Raw genomic sequence first — 20,165 nt, forward strand, 5'->3', positions numbered from 1 at the left:
CCCAGGCCCGCAACCTCGGCGTGATTTTTGATTCAACCCTCTCCCTTGAACCTCACATCCGTCATGTCATTAAAACCTCCTTCTTTCACCTCCGCAACGTCGCCAAAATCAGACCCTCACTCACACCCTCTGCTGCTGAAAGACTCATTCACGCCTTCATCTCCTCACGACTGGACTACTGCAACTCACTACTCCTTGGTATCAGCTCAAACTACATAAAAAGACTCCAACTGGTCCAGAATGCAGCCGCCCGACTCATCACCCGCTCCAAATCCTGGCACCACATCACTCCAGTCCTAAAACAACTACACTGGCTTCCTATTTCCCACCGGATCACATACAAAATCCTGGTCCTTACCTACAAAGTCATCCACCACCTGGCCCCCTCATACCTCACTGACCTCCTCTCCCCCTACCAACCCTCACGGTCCCTCAGATCCACAAGTTCAAGCTCCGCAGTTTTGGGGACAGAGCCTTTTCCAGGGCAGCTCCCAGGCTCTGGAACTCCCTCCCCCATGAGTTCCGCACCTCTGAGTCCCTCACCATCTTCCAGTCCCGCCTCAAGACCCATCTCTTCACCTCTGCCTATCCGTAGCCCCACGGCCCTCCCATCTCTATATGTGCCTGAAATTTTTTTTTTGCTTATTCACCTGCCCTGTAAAGCGACTTTGAGTTCGAGAAAAGCGCTATATAAATTCAATTTATTATTATTACCGACGCTGGGAACGAAAACTTACTGATCTCAATCCAGCTATTAAGAAACACCGTAAGTTTAAATTTTTCCAAACTTTAAATCAAGCAAAAATTCTGTGAGACCCACGCTCCAAACCAAGGGGACTACTAGGCGGACACATTAATATCCATAGCATGATCTCAAAGAGCGATCAAATGGAACATCCACTAAACAATTCCAACCTGAATTTTCTTGGTGTTTCAGAAACGTGGTTAAGTAAATATTCCCCAGAAGCAGCTGTTAATATATGTGGATACAATGTTTTCAGAAAGGACAGAGATAAAGGGAGAGGAGGAGGTGTGTTAATCTATGTGAAAGACACTATCAAATGTAATCTGATTGAATGGTTGCCTGTATTAGATATTGAATGCCTTGGACTAAACGTTTGGCTATCCCCTGAAATGTAATTTATTTTAATTTGCCTGTATAGTCCTCCTTCATCTACCATTTCTTTTTATGATAATTTACATAAAATGTTAAAACAATGTCAAGAAAGAAAGGAGCTCATTTTAATGGGTGATTTTAATATAAACTGGGAAAATAACTCTGACCGGAAAAAACGTAAAAAATAACAAACAAATTTAACCTCACCCAGTTAGTTCTTGGTCCCACCCGCATCACTCACTCCTCTCAGACGCAAATTGACTTAATGTTTACAAACAGACCGGAAAGGATAACAAAATAATACAATTTATTAACAGGATTTTCTGACCATAATATAACACTAATATGAAGGAAACTCACCAAAAAACGTTTTAAGAATACAAATACAGTGAAACAATATAATCTGAGTATTCCTAAAAAAGATATGGACAAGTTTAAATCTGCTTTAAATGATATCGACTGGACTGATCTTTTGGCTATTGAGGATTTAGAAGACAGTTGCAATCTGTTTTCAAGCACTGTTAATGCTATAATATCCTCATATAGCAGAAGAATGACACACAGACCAAGACAGAAACATTCTCTACCTTGGCTCAATGAGGCTCTATGGAAACAGATGAGGGATAGAGATTCCTCATTAAAGATTGCACTTAAGTCCGGACTTAGAAGTGACTGGTATAGTTATATACCAATTTCCCTCAGAAATAGAGTAGTAAGGAACATAAGGAAAGCCAAAGCAGATTTCTATATAAAAGTAATTGATGAGGCAAAGGGAGATGGGAAATTTATTTGGAACAACTGAAACTAAAGGAATCATAACCAGAGAAGACGACATTATAGCAAGCACTTTTAACAATTTTTTATCCAATCAGTTGAGGAATTGGCCCAGAATTGCATTGCTAGTAATATAGTGATAGGGTGACCACCCGTCCCACTTTGCGTTGTACCGCACAACATTTTCACCCCTTGTCCCGCACGTCACATAAAGAGAATATGTCCCACATTTTCATCAGTCTGTTGGTTTTTAATTATCATTTTAAGAAAAAGTGCATACGTTCTTTTGCCTTTTTAAGAAAGCATTTTATTTATTATTTTTGTGGCTAGTTTTTCACCTAGCTATATTTAACAGCGTTTCGTCAGAAGTACAAATACAACAGCGGTTGTTTAAATCCTATCCAATGGTTGAAAGCACGAGTAAACACGGTCACTAGTGGGTTGTGACGGCTGTCAATCAAAATGTGGAGCGGTGATTCGTTCCATATGTTTGTGTCAGAAAACAAATGGATAATTCAGTAAATTAAATTTTAAATTTAACAGAATTTATCAACTTGTTGCCTGCTGTGGTTGTTTTAATTCACATCCTCTCTAAAAAATACATTAAAACGTTTTTGGTTTAATATATTCTGAATATATGGGACTGTCAATAATCTAAATTCATGATGGTTTATATTTTATTTATTCATTATTTATTTTGTTGTATTTTAGTTGGACTTGGTCAAAATTGTGATGCCTGCTGCCTTTTGGCTCAGTGATGTTGAATTTAAATGTCATGTAAAGTAAAGTCATGTTATGTTACATTGTGATGTAATGGTGTTTTCTGGAAGGGACTAAAGAACAAAGAATTTTAATGAGCTGAAAGGCAGAATACAAATGTTTTTATTAAGTTAGATAAACATTATATAACAGTTTGAGGTTATGTTTTAGTGTTGGTAACATGTCCCACACAAACTTATAAACTTAATCGTCCCACATTTGGTTTGTTTGATGGGGGTCACCCTATATAGTGAGCATTCCTATTGATACGACAAACCTGTTTTTAGAATTGAGGAAATTAGTGAACTCGAGGTAGAGACTACCATAAACTCATTAAGGAACTCAAAAGCTAAAGATGCCTTTGGTCTTGATTCTGTATTTTTAAAAACTCATAAACAGTCTTTAATCAAACCTCTTACACATTTAATCAATTTATCAATTAAACAAGGTATTTTCCCAAGTTCCTGGAAAACAGCTGTGGTTGAACCCATTTTCAAGCTTTACATTTTCTACGCCATTACACTAAGTTAACTGACTAGAGGCCAACAGACAAGGAAATGAATAGTTGAAATTAAGTCGTTATTTTTGTTTGTTTTTTTTGCGCACAAAAAGTATTCTCGTCACTTGATAAACTTAAGATTGAGCCACTGTAGTCACTTGGACTATTTTAGCGATGTCTTTAATAACTTTTCGAGGCCGGCAAGTTTCAATCCTTTTGAAACCTATGGAGGAGTGATCCAGCTCTCAGATTTCATCAAAAATATCTTAATTCGTGTTCCGAAGATGAACGAAGATCTTACGGGGTTGGAACAACATGAGGGTGAGTAAATACTGACAGAATTTTCATTTTTGGGTGAACTATCCCTTTAAAGACATTGGATCGTAAGAGTAATAGCTATCATCATTGTAATATAATTAAATGCCTGCCTTGTCTTTAAGGTACTCCATGGGCTAGCTCCACCACCACTGTGCCAGTTTATAAAACAGAAATATAAGGTCAATGGAGTAGCCAGAGTAACCACCAGAGGGGATTGCATAGTTCAATATAGACAAAGTAGGATTAGAACCACAGCCTTTTCTATCAGAGCCACAATTTTTTGGAATAGTCTGCCCAATGAGTTAAGGGAGTGTAATAGTTTTATTTTAAAAAACAGCTTAAATCTTGGATTAGGGAAAATTACAATTGTGACCATACATCAAATATTTAATTCCATGAACATACATACTTTTTTTTTTCTGTCAAGTTGAGGGTTGGGTGAGGTTAGCAATATATTGTCTGTTTGAGGATATGCTCATATTGTTTTATTGTATTATTACATTGCTACTGTATTTCTTAATTATATAGTGTATTTTTCTTCCTTTTGTATTTTAGGGTGCCTGTTAAGATCTGGGTAGGGACAACAGATGGAAATCAGCACTTGTAGCTAACTCTGGCTTGTTTACAACCAGTAACTTGTTTGTTGATCAATGAGCATTGTCCCTACCAAATAAATAAATAAATAAATAAATAAATAAATAAATAAATAAATAAATAAATAAATAAATAAATAAAACAATATTAGATCCCATTAAACGACCAATTAAACCCAATGTCCTATGTTACGAACTTTTAAAGGTCTAAGAGATAGAACGCAACATTCCGATATCTCAATACTGCTGGTAGATTGGGAATAGCAGAAAGAACCATGAATGGATACGCAAACATGTTAGAAAGATGAAGGTTTATTACCACAAAGCCGAAGCCACTACAGTTTGAGCTGTTCAATGTAGATGGAACCCCACAAAAGAAAGAAAAGAACATAAATAATTATAGGGAGAAAGAACTTAAGTGGCACCAAATTAAAGAACCAAATATAACAAAAATAAATTCCCTTAAACTAATCCCCACAACCTCTAACCTAACAAAATAAAATGTGAAAAACAACCCGAAATCTTCAAAAATACAAAAGGTGGCGCACACTTCTTACCTAGTGTGTCTAACACCTGACATTACTACGGGCACAATGTATATCGCGCAATCTACTGACCTATTCTCTTCCCATATACATCACCTGAAAACCATTAGACTCAGAACTTAGGCATAAAACCCAAAATAACACTAAGGCACTAAATGTTAGACATAACTGACATTAAACTAACTGGTACAAAGTACGCCACGCAGGGCACTGAACAAACACACACACTGTCGCCAATGAGACACGCAGGAAGATTTTAAACAGCTGGGCGACAGCAGATTGGACGCCGAAGAAACGCCCTGATGATGATGGACAGCTGACACGGCCTATCACATGAACCTGAGGGCAAATAGAAAGCGCACAAGAGAGGGAGGGAAAAACAAACACAACAACAAACCCATATAGAACGTAACACTCCCACCCTTAAGAACAAACTATATGGAATAACTCAAACATATATGTTTGTTCCAACAGTTACATTCATACAACGTTGTAGCCAACTCTAGACAGTGCATCAGCCATCACGTTTTCCATGCGCTTTTTAGGTTTGATAATCAAATTATAACCCTGTACAATCAGAGACCAACGCATTAAACGTTGGTTCTGATTATACATCCGTGACACAAAAACTAGAGGGTTATGATCAGTAAATGCAACGACTGGAACGTTACTTGACCCAACATACACGTCAAAATATTGGAGGGCCATTAACAACGCCAATGCCTCCTTCTCAATGGTCGAGTAATTCAGTTGATGCTTATTGAATTTACGCGAGAAGTAACAGATAGGATGATCGATGCCATCTTTATCTTCCTGAATTAACACCGCTTCAGCACCAACGGCACTCACATCCACCTCCAGTTTAAAAGCTGAGACACAGTCAGGAGCAGCCAAGACAGGCGCACTACACAAAAGGGCTTTGATCGAATTAAAAGCATGCTGACATTCGTCAGACCATAAAAACGATCGCGATGGACTAAGGAGCAAAGTCAACGAGTGCGCAATAGTGAAAAAGTTTTTACAAAAGTTACGGTAATAGCCAGCCATCCCTAAAAATCGACGAAGTTCGCGTCGGGTGGTTGGAGCTGGGAACTCAGCTATAGCGGTTACTTTCGCTTCTAATGGGCGCACTTGACCTTGACCGACTTTTTTTCCAAGATACGTGATAGTTGCTTGGCCGAACTCACACTTGGCCATATTTAAGGTCAGTGAGGCTTTATCAAGATGTTCAAACACAGTCCGTAGCAGAGAAACATGTTCTAACCAATCGGTGGAATAAACCACCAGATCGTCTAAATAAGCATTACACTTTGGCACTCCAGCCAGCACAACATTAATGAGTCTCTGAAAAGTTGCCAGTGCGTTGCGCATGCCGAAAGCCATAACGGAATACTGGAGAAAACTATCAGGTGTTACAAATGGCGAGATGTCAGAGGCACAGGACGTAAGATGCACTTGCCAGTACCCCTTTAATAAATCTAATTTACTGACATACCGAGCTGAACCAAGGTTATCCACACAGTCCTCCATGCGTGGTAACGGAAAGCAGTCTGGCACAGTTACTGCTTTTATTTTTCGATAATCAGTACAAAATCTAGCAGTACCATCACTCTTCGGCACTAACAAGCACGGGGAGATCCAAGGACTACAACTAAATTTAGCAAGTCCATGTTCAAACAAATAATCAACCTCAGTTCTCATAACAGCTCTCTTCGTTGCATTCACGCGATACGCATGTTGCTTGATCGGGACAGCGTCACCCACGTTAATGTCATGCTGCAGAACTGTGGTACGGGAAGGTACAGAGAAGGTAAATCATTAATCAACTACATAATATCAAACCTTTGTTGTTCGGGCAAATGAGATAACTGAGATGCCAAGTCATTTAATACCTCAGAGTTCGCAAGTCAGGCACATTGCTGATGAGTATGCCGTGAAACGAAAGCACAGACTGTTATCACAGGAGATGACACAGGGACAGCAATTTCATCTGCAATTAAAACATTCGTCTGGACAGATTCTGTGTTGTGAAATGTCTTTAACATATTCACGTGGTACACACGAGATTTTCTTTTTCTGTCGGGAGTACAGATCACATAGTCTGTATTACTCAGTTTTCTTAACACCTCATACGGTCCAGAAAATCGTGCTGATACAGCAGATCCCGCAACAGGCAGCAAAACCAACACCTGATCACCCTTGTTAAAAGAGCGCTGTACAGATTTACGATCGAATTGGCATTTCATGTTTTTTTGTGTAATTTCCAATGAATCTTTTGCCATGGAACAGGCTTTGTGCAGTCATTCACGAAATTTACTAACATAATCCAACACACTCACTTTAGGGCTAGACTCAAAAGACAACAGATCTTCTTTAAGCATTTTCAAAGGACCTCTAACAGTGTGTCCGAATACTAACTCAGCAGGACTGAATCCAAGACTTTGCTGAACTGCCTCTCTGATTCCAAACAATGCCAACGGTACACCCTCATCCAATGCAGTACTTCCTAAGCATTGCCTTCAAAGTCTGGTGAAAACACTTTGAGAGCGCCCTGACTCTCTGGATGGTAAGCTCTTGCGATCCTATGAGAAATATTCAAAGTTGACTATGCTTGTGAAAAAATGTTTGAAAGAAAATTAGTGCCTTGATCTGTTTGCACAATTTTCGGTAGACCAAACGTGGAAAAAAAATTCACAAGTGCTTTAATTACAACAGGCGCTGTAATTTTTCTCAAAGGAATCGCTTCAGGAAATCGTGTAGCAGTGCCCATAACAGTCAACAAAAATTGATTCCCGGCCTTAGACTTAGGCAGAGGGCCGACACAACCACGATAACATGTTCAAACGGTTCCCCAATGACTGGGATGGGAACGAGTGGAGCACATGGAATTACTTGATTCGGTTTACCCATAATCTGACTGGTGCGGCAGGTGCGACAAAATTGTGTGACATCAGTTTTTAATCTAAAATCCAGTGTTAGGTTTTTTTAATCCCTAGATGTCCCGACAAATCATGATCATGAGCTAAGCATAAAACTTGTTGTCGGTAACACGAAGGAATAACAATTTGATACACCACACTCCATTCAGAATCATCTGCAACATCAGGGCACCATTACGCATAAAGTAAACCGTTTTCCACAAAATAGGCAGATTTTCGCTTTTGTGCTATCTCAGAGGGAACAACAGCAGATAAACACTTTTGCAGACTTATATCCTCTTTTTGTGCAGAAATAATCATCTCGCGTGTCACGCGGAGCTTTACACTTGTACTCGAAACAGGTGATAAAAACTTACTCTCATGAGATAAAAAATCATTGACAAATAAAGGAGCCATAAAGGATGTAGACAAATCATCAGAGGCATCCGTTTTACGAGCCTGAGCCCGCGTAACCACACAGACAGGAAAAGTTTCAGGATAAGATATTGACAATTCATCGGGTTGATCCAACAAAACTGGGTTCCTTTGACTTTGCGTTGTTAAATTTAACAAATTTAAAATTAAATGTTTTAAATTTTTGTTAAAGTGACTCAGGTCAAATGATTGTGAAATAATGATTATGTTAAAACACAACCAACACCATCAGATGACCTTTGTTCATTGTTCATCCGGCTGTTATAACTCATGTACAGCAGCCAAACAAAATCTAAAGTTAATAAGTTAATGGTCAAGACCCCAACTAAAACAAATACTTATCTCCATAATGGTGACTTAAACATTCCGGTTTTCTCCTTCAGAGATTCTGCTTGTTAACATCAGGTGTCTTCAATAATGCTCAAACATCACTCAGTTATTCACTTAATTAACTCATTAGCTCAGAGTTTAATTGGGTCGCTTAAAATTTCCAAATTCCATGATGTTGAAGTTACATGAACATATTATGTTTGTTTAACGAAACATAGTTACGTGGAACCGGTGGAACCTGTTTACATAAAAAAGTTAAGTAAAGCCAACATATCATTTTTTTGAGTGTAGCTTCTTAGTGGTCGCGGACGCTCTATCCAGACACCCAAAGCCAGGTACAAACGAAATGGGACTGGAAGCCGATATTCAAGCCGTGGAGGAGACGGAAAAGAAACCAGTGTTCGAACGAATCAAAGCGGAAACAGCTAAGGATCATACTCTCCAACTAGTCAAGTGCTATGTAGAAAGAAGGTGGCAAACCTGTTAAAGATGTAGCCGAAACCTGCAAGTGAGTTCTTTGCAGAAAGAGGATTTCTGAGTCAACTGAACAGCGTCATAAGAAGGAATCAAATAGTCATCCCTTCAAGCTTGAGAGCGGAAATAATTGAAAGAATCCACCATGGGTACATGGGCCTGACTAAGAGCAGACAGAGACACAGGGACACGGTGTGGTGGCCACACATCAGCAAAGCTGTGAAAGAAAAGGTTTCAAAGGTGTCCTTACTGTAATAAGAATAGGCCAAGCCAGCCCTGCGTGCTGCTTATCACTACACCATTGTCTGAACTTCCATGACAGAAGCTTGAAGCTGACCTATGTGAGTTAAATGGGACTTCTCATGGGCCATAAGCTCAGGAAGTTCAAACAAACTCTGTAACCAAGATGTCCTAACATCATCAAAGTTAAACTTAATGATGCTAAAATGAAAGGTGCTAAGGCGAGGACATCCATTGCTTCTCTGCATCTTTTTTCACACAGACCTTGTCTCCCTTCTACAAAGATGGAAGAGGTCTCGTTGAGTACCTTCTGTTAGAAGACTGCAAGGAGTGATTATGGATTCTGCAGGTACTCCCAGGTCCTTTGTACTAAAGACATCCGAGGGAGATGTTTCTAGGAGGAACAGACGGCACTTATTGCTCACCAGTCAAGAGGAAAACAGTAATGGGTCTACTTCAATCCCTGCAGCAGTTGTTTCAGAACCAGAATCTGGCTGTATTACCCCGGAGAGCAATGAGCCAGAACAAGGGCTGGGTAAAAGAGGACTCATTGTCACTTGTTCAGTACGCATAGTGAAACCACCAATAAAGTTTAGTTATTGAAGGTTATTGAGATAGGTGGGGATAACCTCATTAACAAAAAAAGAGAAGGAAAACGGACAAAGAAAAAAAAAAGAGGAAGTTCATCAGTGAAACTTGTACGAATTGTCAAATGTTTTGAAATCAGAGGCATAGGAATGCTACAAGTGTATACAAACTATACTTTTTGGAACTTTTAAGTGTAATTTTTGTGTAATCTTTGTGTCACAGACGATAATGTATGTACATGCGCAGTTCGGATGCAAAAATGAAAGTAAACAAAATGTGCAACCTAAAGCAGTCTCAGTCTGATGTTTGCCCCAATCTAAAAGGCTAGAAAGTTTAACAACAACACAGACATTAACATCAAATTTTACAGTGTTGTTTCTCACCTAAATACTTGATGGTGTATCTGACTGAGGCCTCGAGTTGATTTCTGCGAGTAAGCTGACATCTCCAATCTCTGTTGTTATCTTCATTCAGGAGTGTTGTCGTCAGAGTGATGATACAGTGATCTGATGATGATGATAATATCTGATATCTGGAGTCTGTCTTCAGATCAACACCAGTCTGATTCACCCACAACAGCTTAACTCCTTGAGAACGGACCCAATTACCACAGGAGAATCCAGAATATGAATACAACTGACAGGAGAGAGTCACAGAGCGGCCTGGACTGATCTCAGTCTGTGAGGATGAATATGATGAAGATGAAGATGATGATGATGATGATAGAGACACTGAAACTGAACAAAAGACACAAATCACAGACTCTTCAATCATCATCTGAGTTTAAAGGGAGAATTTGCCCTTTTTAAATTGACCACATAATCGTAAACTTACCATGAAGAACATGCAGATAAACACGTGCATCAGGTCCTTGTTGTTCTCCATTCACATATTGTTGGCAGGTGTAAAATCCATAATCTTCTTCTGTGACGTTCTTGATGTTCAGAGAGCAGTCAGACTCCAGACTCAGTCTCTCATGTCTCTCTGTGTTTTTCTTCTTTATCCCTAAAGTAATCAGTTCAACTGTTTCTGAATGTGTGAAGCTGTTATAGTACCATGTAGTTGATGTACAGATACCAGAAAGAGCATTATTACAAGGCAGACTGACATTTTCACCAGAACTGATGAATGCATGAGCCTCATCCACTCCACTGGTACCAGAAACGTAGTATATTTGAGATGGTTATATGGTCATTTTCCAGTATTTTTAAATATGGTGTGTGGCTCCTTTGAGACTTATGTTCCAGTTCCTTGAGTTCTCGGTAAGCGCGACTGAAGAGCGTCAAGTTGTGCTAAAGCTAAGTCTAAAGAAATTTGATATGAGTTTTGTTTATTGTAATAAAACATTTAATTTTGTTCTTTAATGCACTTTAAACTTAAAACACGTATGAAGTTTGTGTTATTGATGTGAAGCATGTATTTTTGAAGAGAGTTCATGCGTGTGCAAGCTCTGGCTAAAATAATGCCTTTCACTGACAGGCTGATGTTACAATTGTGAGAGAAGGCCACAGATTCAAGCTTGTTTTGATTTGTCTTTTTATTCATGCAGAATAAAATCTGGCCTGAGTAATTTCTGTTGCCCGGTCTCGTTCATCTTCCCACACAACGCAGAACTAAACGAAGACCGGTCACACACTAGGGTCTAGATTTAGTAATAAAACAGTATGTTTTGTATGACACACGACAACTTTTACATCACAACGTGAATGTGTGCAAGAATAAACTGAGCATGTTCAAATGAACTCTTTCCAGACTAATTCCACTAAATGTCTTTAGAGAAAATACAGATTTCTTTACCTGTGAGAAGTGAAGAGAGAATGATCAGTCCCAGCAGACACAGATCACACTTATCCGCCATTTTCTGTTTCTGTAAGTCTTCCTCTTCATTATATATAGTTACAGCTCTTCCTTTAAACATCTTCAGCTCCTCCTGTGGTTGGTAACTTCCTCTCATCTGATCAACTAAGTGTTTAAATCCGTTGCTATATATTGACACTATACCAGTGTATCTTTGTCCTCTCTGTAGATCGGGCTCATATAGACTCTGAACTGTGTACTTTAACACTGAGGATTTTGCTGTGTGGTCTTGAATGGTCTTGACTCTGAGTGGCACTCAACTACAATATTTCTTAAAGTACACAAAATACATTGAGCTGCGGCATCATTCAGACACACACAGACATCAAGAATCAGCAAATGAATTAGAAAAAAGGTGACAATCAACATAATAGTCCAAAACTCATCCATGACTCCCAGGATGCATTGCGACATGAATAAATTATGCAGATGCAATGTCTTCTTATTTTCATTTTTATAGTCCTTGTGATTTTTTTGTTTTGTGATGTACAGATCTGAACATTTTGTTGATTGTCACCATTGTTGAGATTCATGTGCTGATTCTTGGTGTGTGTGTGTGTCAAATTCACATGGTTCAAAACCGTTTTTGTTTTGTAAACAGTTATGTTAGTTATTATATAGTTAACACTTCCTCGCTAGCAAGCGACTAGAGTGACATCAGAGCTGGACTGGCAGCCGAATTATTCTGCGTCCTCTAAGGCCGTCGAGGAGCTCAGACTCGAATGAACCAGGCTAGAGGAACCTGGATGAATGGTTCCTGCCAGGGCACCAGCAGGCCCCTCGTCAGCGAGCAGCACCATTCTTTCCCGACCTTCACGATAAACTTACTAAGTCATGGCGCCCACTTACTCAGCAAGCCTACACACTTTCACATCCACTGCTCTCTACCATTGACTGCACCGAAGGTTTACGAGAAGCATACTTTTATATCCAGGTATCCCCCCCCCATCACAGACCGTTTTTGAGGTTTACGTTCAAGGTTCCTACCATTCGGACTGTCCCTGGCCTCACACACTTTTACGAAGTGCAAGGATCCAGTGCTTTCCCCCTGAGTCAGAAGGGGAAGCACTTCCAGAACTACAACGACGACTGGCTCGTCTTGGCCCAGTCGGAGGAAGAATTAATCTCTCACAGATCTGTGCTCCTTAGTCATCTGAAATGCCTATGACTCAGACTAAATTCAGCCAAGAGCTCACTATCTCCCAGCAAGAGAATCTCTTTCCTGGGTGCGGTTCTAGACTCAGCCCGAATGAGGGCGTGGCTAACCCATGAGCGGGCTCAGACGGTTCAGCAGCTCGCCTCTTCGTTCAAAGCAGCTTCTGGCTGCATCACAACTGCTTCGAAATGATGGCAGTTTTTGATCCTCAAAACCTTCCTACCAGACCTAATAGAACACCAAGTCTTAGGTGGCATAGTGGTCTCAGGTACCACCATGTCGGACAACATGGCGGTAGTGTCCTACATAAACCACCAGGGTGGACTCAGGTCGCGGCCTCTGTACAGATTAGCCCTGACACCTCCTGTTATGGGCACAATGCAACCTGAGCTCTCTGAGAGCGGTGCATGTGCCGGGCAGAGTGAACCAGGGAGCAGACATGCTGTTCCGAGACAACGTGCACTGAGGGGAATAGTTCTTCCATAGCTCTACCACAAATCCTCTCTGTCTAGCTGGAGTTGACCTAGTGCCTAGCTCAACCTGCTATTACCCCTCCAGAGGCTGCCACCTCAGTCCGAGCCCTTCTCCATCTTGCCCTTCCCTAGCCCTCACGCCTAGGGACCCTCACTGTAGTGTTACAGGCTAGAGCCTCAGAACATGTCGTTATGCTCACATAGCACGGCGTGATCCGATAAGGAGGAGATTGAAGTTTGGCACTTCTCCATTCTAGTGCTGTAATTGGCTGCTAGATTTAGAGGGACTAATTTGCATAAAACACACAGTTAGAAGTCTTTAAAGTGTCTTTAAAGTATAACCAAGGCATTTTTCACTTTCCAAACCACCACCAGAATACCTTTGGCAATATTCTAAACAATTAGAGTCCTAACAATTTGGGCATTCATTAATTTGTATATTAACAGCGTAAATTATTTAAGATGTTGCATTACAAACAGCTGGCACTGAGAAAACGTATTTCTCTGAATAAGCATGAAATGGATGCGTGTTGTTTACATCCGTTTGAAAGGAACAATATGTAGTTTTTCGCCACTAGGGGTTGCTAACACTTTTCAAAACAAAAACAAAGGTGCAGATGGTTCACGCAGTGAATGATCGGAATCATGGAACTTGTCTTGCCGATGGATCTAATCATGTTTATGGGTAAATAATGTTTATGGATGAGTGAATGCATTCATGTTTTTTAACATTACTGTGGTATGAAGAAGGGTGCGATCACATGTGAGTTCCAGGGATATAAAGGAATGAGGCGATTTCCTTCTTTCGAACTACCCGCAAGTGCTGAATTAATACTCAAACAGGTCAGTTTGACGAATCAAAAATGTGAGGTAACAGCGCTGTTTCACTTGGTCCACACTATCCTACTAAACTGCATTTGAGTGTTAAAAGTTATAATGTTATTCTATGTGTTAGTTTGTTGGCTGTATGAGACTAGCAGTAAATTAAAATTCTTGGAAACATTTAGGATAATGCAAGTACACAATTGAACGAAATATATAACAATATGCAAGTGGTTTTTGGATATTTTAATACAAAAATCTTACATATTGTACCTTTAAGGTTTCAAAACAATGTAATGAATGGATTTGGATGGATCATTGTGTTTTATGTTCGTTTCACCCACTGCTGCTCCATCCGGAGGTCCTTAGGGATTTTTATGGCAGTCACAGGGCAACTTCCTAAGATTTAGTCTCTAGATGAGTGAAGGGCAGAAACTACATGTGGACCAATCAGTCCTGTCCTTCCCTTCCCAGGCCCGGTACTAGAGGTCTTCTTCTTGCCCTCTAAGAGGTGTCTGGCTGTTGGCCTAGCATCTTTATCTGATGGCGTAGGAGAGTTTATTTGTGTTATATAGTTAAGATCCAATCAAATGTAGCAAACCTTTGTCCACTGCTGCAGACAGAGAGAGGCCCGGCCATAAACTGGGCCCTGGAATGTGCCGTTCACGACACTCACGTAACTTCGGTTCTCTGAGATGACAGGAACGAGTATTGCGTGGACACGCTGCTTTGCCATAGGTTCGTGCAGTTCTCACTGAGCAGCCAATGAGTGCGCTCAGATCGACGGCTGTTATGGCTGTGCAGTGGTACTGCGTTTTTGAATCAAAGGCATCAAAATTATGAGAAAAGTAGTTTCCCCATAGCGTCTAGTGACGCAATACTCATTCCCGTTATCTCAGGGAACGAGGTTACACAAGTAACCGAGACGTTATGGTTACAGTTATTATATATTACTGTTATTATTATAGTTATCGAAGGTTATTATAGTTCTCTTTACAGTTATCAAAGGTAATTATGTTATCGTTACAGTTATTATACAGTTATCATTACTGTTATAATTATAGTTTTTAAAGTTTATTATAGTTATCGAAGGTTATTATAGTTATCGTTACTGTTACCGTTACAGTTATCATTAGTTATTATACAGAGTTATCATTATTTATTGTTACAGATATTGAAGGTTATTATAACTATTACAGTTATCATTACAGTTATCATTATAGTTAGTTACATTTATTGTTAGTTATTGTTATGTTATTATATAGTTATTTTTACAGTTATTATATAGTTAGTTACAGCTATTATTATTATAGTTATTACAGTTATAGTTCTCGTTACAGTTATGGTTGTGAACAGGCCTAACATGGGAATGAGAGTGACACTGTAACTTGAAAGGTTTCTTTTTTAATGTCCGTTTAAAGCATCAGCATGTAAAAACACAGACACAGAATGGCGAGAGTTCATGAGTTGGTCGCGTCAGTCGCTCCACGAGTCTGCCGTTCTTCAGTCCTGATGCCGCTCGTTACGGCCCGTTTGTCTGCGTCTCTGAGCTTTGGTGCTTTTGCCCTGACGGAGCTTGTTGTCGTGCGCTGATGACGACTTCCTGTCGCTCTGACGGTTTCTGCGCCTCATTTCCTTTTTGGACCGTCGTTTGTTGCTTTTCTGTTTAGTGAGGCTGTTGAGCGACGCCGTGAGGCTCTGGATCCTGAAGAATCACACACACACGATGAATATGAATCACACACACAACGCATCTGAATCACACACAAAACGCATCTGAATCACACACACACGACAAATCTGAACCACACACACACACACAACACATCTGAATTACACACACACACAACACATCTGAATTACACACACACAACGCATCTGAATCACACACAAAACGCATCTGAATCACACACACACACGACAAATCTGAATCACACACACGACGAGTGACACACAGGTGTGCGTGTTTGTGTGTATGAGTGTGTGTGTGTGTGTGTGATCTCAGAATAAACCCCCTTCAGGTGTGTGTGTGAGTGTGTGTGTGTGATCTCAGAATAATCCCCTTCAGGTGTGTGTGTGTGTGTGTGTTATCTCAAAATAAACCTCCTTCAGGTGTGTGTGTGTGTGTGTTATCTCAGAATAAACCCCCTTCAGGTTTATGTGTGAGTGTGTGTGTGATCTCAGAATAATCCCCATCAGGTGTGTGTATGAGTGTGTGTGTGTGTGTGATCTCAGAATAATCCCCTTTAGGTGTGTGTATGAGTGTGTGTGTTATCTCAAAATAAACCTCCTATCAGGTGTGTGTGTGTGTGTCTGTGTGTTATCTCAGAATAATCCCCTTCAGGCTGATGAAGACCTGATCCTGATCACCCTGTCGGGTTTATTCCGAGATAACAAAATAATAATAATAATAATAATAAAAATAACCCATACTTCTTGGACAGCAGTGGGTTTCCAGCGACCTTGGGCAGGGCTTTAGTCTTCTCCTCGTCGTTCTGCTCTTCTCTCTGCGGATCCAGCATTCTGCCTGCTGATAGGTCGAGGTCGCTGATGGTCGTCACGGTGACTGTGTGGTTGGGATGATCGTACTGAACGCTCTCCGTCGTGGCCGTGATCACGTCCTCCAGCTCGTCCACCTCGTCTGAACACACACACACACACACACGGCTTGAATGTCAGTGCGGGATTGCGGGTATTTGCGCATAATTGTAATAATTTCTCCCACTTACAATTCAAGAAATTCCCACAAACATTGATTGACTTCAGCATGTAGATTGTATGAGTAATTTATTCCACACAGATTATAAAATCAAATCAGTACTTTTAATTTCTCCGAGACGCAATTCTACAAACAGCTTGGGTAACAAAAGTTATTTTTTGCGGATTATATCACTTTAACGGTCAAAAACATGCACAATAGTGTCAAAACTGTGGTCTTGGTGAGTAACCTCGTAAACACAGTCGGTTTCGTCTTAAATAAGCATAACCGCATGTGACAGTGTGACAGACAGTATAATGAACACTAGCTCTTAAAGTGACAGCAGCCGAATGTGTGTCTGTCATTAATGACGTCAAAGCAACGAAAGATAGCTTTAAGTTTAAGGAATCAGGAGTAATATGCATTTAATTTAGTCAGGACTATCCAGTGTAATTTTACATTTGATTACTTTATTCAGTTTCGGAATACTAGAGTTAGATCTATCAAAAAACTTTTCTCTTTATTTTTATCTTTCTTCTATTGTATTTATTTGTGCTACTTTTTCAATTTAATTCAAGATTGAAATCAAGCTTCCTTGTGTTGTGAAAACTCTTAACAAAATTACCCCATTGTAAAAACGCAGTGAGTGAGCAAACATTTAGGTGAGATAAATGTAATAAAAAAAAAAATGTCATATTTATCTGTACCTTTCCTGTCTAACAGGTATGAAATATACAGAAATTGAATAAGGTTACAAAATAGTCCTCACTGCATAAACTATAAATTAAATTGGATTAATCCTTAATAAAGCTACAAGCGTTCTTTAGTAGTTAAAGAGTAGTTAGTAGTTCTCTCTGTTCCCTTTGTTCTTAGGTTAACTTTACTGACATAGAGAATTAGTGGCTGCTGTCACTTTAAGATCTGCCGCTGCTGACAGGATCTCACGCGTCTCATTCTCTCACTACTGTTTAATTCCATTCTCCATCATGACGGACAAGTGTTTTTTTTTACCGCTAGTGGCATAGTGAAGCTTTTTGTGGCAAACTATGCAAAAACAAGCTCCAGGCTCCGCAAGTTTACTGCACCAAGTGCCAAAAGCCTTTGTCCTCTTTCTTCAAGCCATGCCCAGCGCCACTTGTTTTTTTTTACTTTCTTCTCCAAAGCAGATGTATTTTCTCCTGGTTTGATAAACTCCATTCTCCATAGCGTGTGTGCAAGCTAACTGCGAACTGGTTCACTTCATGCACAAGACCCGCCCTCCTCTCTAGCAATTGGCTAAGACAACCCAATATCATGCTCCCATTGGCTGTGACAGCTGTGTGCGCTGACTCTTGAATCAAGGTGGTAGGTTGAAGGGGACCGGTGTTTTATTCAAGTCAGATTAGGGCCTGTTCACATATCGCGTCTTTTGCGCGCTCAAGTTAGTTTTTTCAAATGTAGCCGCGCGGTATGCGCGCTCATAATGGAAGCGACGCGCTCGTTTTTTCCAAGCGTGTCCGCGCCGAAAGTGCCTCCGACTGTAATTTGTAGCCTGATAAATAAATTTTGGCCGGACCTGCCCTCAAGCCGGAAATCCGTCCGGAATACTTTAAGCCCTGCACGCGTGACACTCACCCAGAGCCTGGCGGCGCTCCAGCAGCATCTTCAGATACTCTTTGTGTCTCTGGAGGAACATCATCATCATCATCATCATCATCTTCATCATCATCTTCATCATCATCACACACACTCCTCATCCTCACCTTCTCTCTGACGCACTTCTGCTCATCATCTCACACACACACACACACACTCATCATCACCTCCTCTCGAGGCACTTCTGCTCATCTTCATCACATACACACACCTCGTCCTCACCTACTCTCGAGGCACTTCTGCTCCTCCTTCAGTTTGCTCATCACACACACACACACACACATCCTCTCTGACGCGCTTCTGCTCCTCCTTCAGTTTGCTCCTCATCACACACACACACACACACCCCCTCTCTGATGTGCTTCTGCTCCTCCTTCAGTTTGCTCATCACACACACACACACACACACACACACACACACACACCTCCTCTCTGACGCGCTTCTGCTCCTCCTTCAGTTTGCTCCTCATCACAAACACACACACACACCTCCTCTCTAACGCGCTTCTGCTCCTCCTTCAGTTTGCTCCTCATCACAAACACACACACACACACCTCCTCTCTAACGCGCTTCTGCTCCTCCTTCAGTTTGCTCCTCATGACACACACACACACACACACACCTCGTCTCTGACGCGCTTTTACTCCTCCTTCAGTTTGCTCCTCATCACACACACACCTCCTCTCTGACGCGCTTCTGCTCCTCCTTCAGTTTGCTCCTCATCACACGCACACACACACCTCCTCTCTGACGCGCTTCTGATCCTCCTTCAGTTTGCTCCACATCACACACACACACACACCTCGTCTCTGACGCGCTTCTACTCCTCCTTCAGTTTGCTCCTCATCACACACACACACACACACCTCCTCTCTAACGCGCTTCTGCTCCTCCTTCAGTTTGCTCCTCATCACACACACACACACACACACCTCCTCTCTGACGCGCTTCTGCTCCTCCTTCAGTTTGCTCCTCATCACACACACACACCTCCTCTCTGACGCGCTTCTGCTCCTCCTTCAGTTTGCTCCTCATGACACACACACACACACACCTCCTCTCTGACGCGCTTCTGCTCCTCCTTCTGTTTGCTCCTCATCACACACACACAAACGCCTCCTCTCTGACGCGCTTCTGCTCCTCCTTCAGTTTGCTCCTCATCACACACACACACCTCCTCTCTAACGCGCTTCTGCTCCTCCTTCAGTTTGCTCCTCATCGCACACACACACACCTCCTCTGACGCGCTTCTGCTCCTTCAGTTTGCTCCTCATCACACACACACACACACACCCCCTCTCTGACGCGCTTCTGCTCCTCCTTCAGTTTACTCCTCATCACACACACACACACACACACACACCCCCTCTCTGACGCGCTTCTGCTCCTCCTTCAGTTTACTCCTCATCACACACACACACACACACACCTCATCTTTGACACGCTTCTGCTCCTCCTTCAGTTTGCTCCTCATCACACACACACCTCCTCTCTGACGCGCTTCTGCTCCTCCTTCAGTTTGCTCCTCATCACACACACACACACCTCCTCTCTGATGCGCTTCTGCTCCTCCTTCAGTTTGCTCCTCATCACACACACACCTCCTCTCTGACGCGCTTCTGCTCCTCCTTCAGTTTGCTCCTCATCACACACACACACACCTCCTCTCTGACGCGCTTCTGCTCCTCCTTCAGTTTGCTCCTCATCACACACACACACACACACACACACACACATCCTCTCTAACGCGCTTCTGCTCCTCCTTCAGTTTGCTCCTCATCACAAACACACACACACACACACACACACACACACACAGGGATTAAAGTTAAACAAATTTTTCTGACTGAAAGTTTTTTCAGGCCAAGTCATATTCCTTTAACTTTATTTAAATAGTCGAGACCAATAGCTTTTAAGGGGAGATGTTTTAAAC

At 41.3% G+C, this 20,165-nt stretch overlaps 3 protein-coding genes across 3 annotated transcripts in view; 1 reads left to right on the top strand and 2 right to left on the bottom strand.

Annotated features, from left to right (window-relative positions):
* The window catches only part of LOC143714435 (uncharacterized), a 280,655-nt gene that overhangs the window by 135,716 nt on the left and 124,774 nt on the right, over positions 1–20,165 (top strand). The gene's annotated exons all lie outside the window — the stretch shown is intronic.
* LOC143714359 (uncharacterized) lies at positions 1,711–11,448 on the bottom strand. Its single transcript, XM_077205477.1, has 5 exons — positions 11,376–11,448; positions 10,425–10,736; positions 9,974–10,321; positions 5,277–5,474; positions 1,711–1,721 (listed from the first exon to the last, which is right to left on the bottom strand). Exons 1-5 carry the CDS (start codon positions 11,446–11,448, stop codon positions 1,711–1,713), a joined length of 942 nt encoding a protein of 313 aa, XP_077061592.1.
* Positions 15,283–20,165, bottom strand: part of nol12 (nucleolar protein 12) — a 13,594-nt gene continuing 8,711 nt past the window's right edge. Inside the window, exons 3-5 of the mRNA XM_077205703.1 lie at positions 18,211–18,259; positions 16,332–16,539; positions 15,283–15,603 (exon numbers count right to left, since the gene is read on the bottom strand). Coding sequence (XP_077061818.1) covers positions 15,402–15,603; positions 16,332–16,539; positions 18,211–18,259 — 459 coding nt within the window. The 3' untranslated portion in view covers positions 15,283–15,401. The remainder of the gene's footprint in view (positions 15,604–16,331; positions 16,540–18,210; positions 18,260–20,165) is intronic.

This window comes from Siphateles boraxobius, unplaced genomic scaffold (genome assembly GCF_051911475.1).
Source record: "Siphateles boraxobius isolate OS27281-9 unplaced genomic scaffold, OSU_SipBor_1 54, whole genome shotgun sequence".
NCBI classification, from domain to species: Eukaryota; Metazoa; Chordata; class Actinopteri; order Cypriniformes; family Leuciscidae; genus Siphateles; species Siphateles boraxobius.

What these genes read in the sequence shown, in the direction of transcription:
- LOC143714359 (XM_077205477.1), bottom strand. Translation starts at nt 11,448, where the DNA reads ATGGCGGATAAGTGTGATCTGTGTCTGCTGGGACTGATCATTCTCTCT. An exon ending in TCTCACAGGTAAAGAAATCT is followed by an intron (nt 10,737 to 11,375) that starts GTATTTTCTCTA and finishes GTACCAGTGGAG; the next exon opens with TGGATGAGGCTCATGCATTC. An exon ending in TTATCTGCATGTTCTTCATG is followed by an intron (nt 10,322 to 10,424) that starts GTAAGTTTACGA and finishes GTTCAGTTTCAG; the next exon opens with TGTCTCTATCATCATCATCA.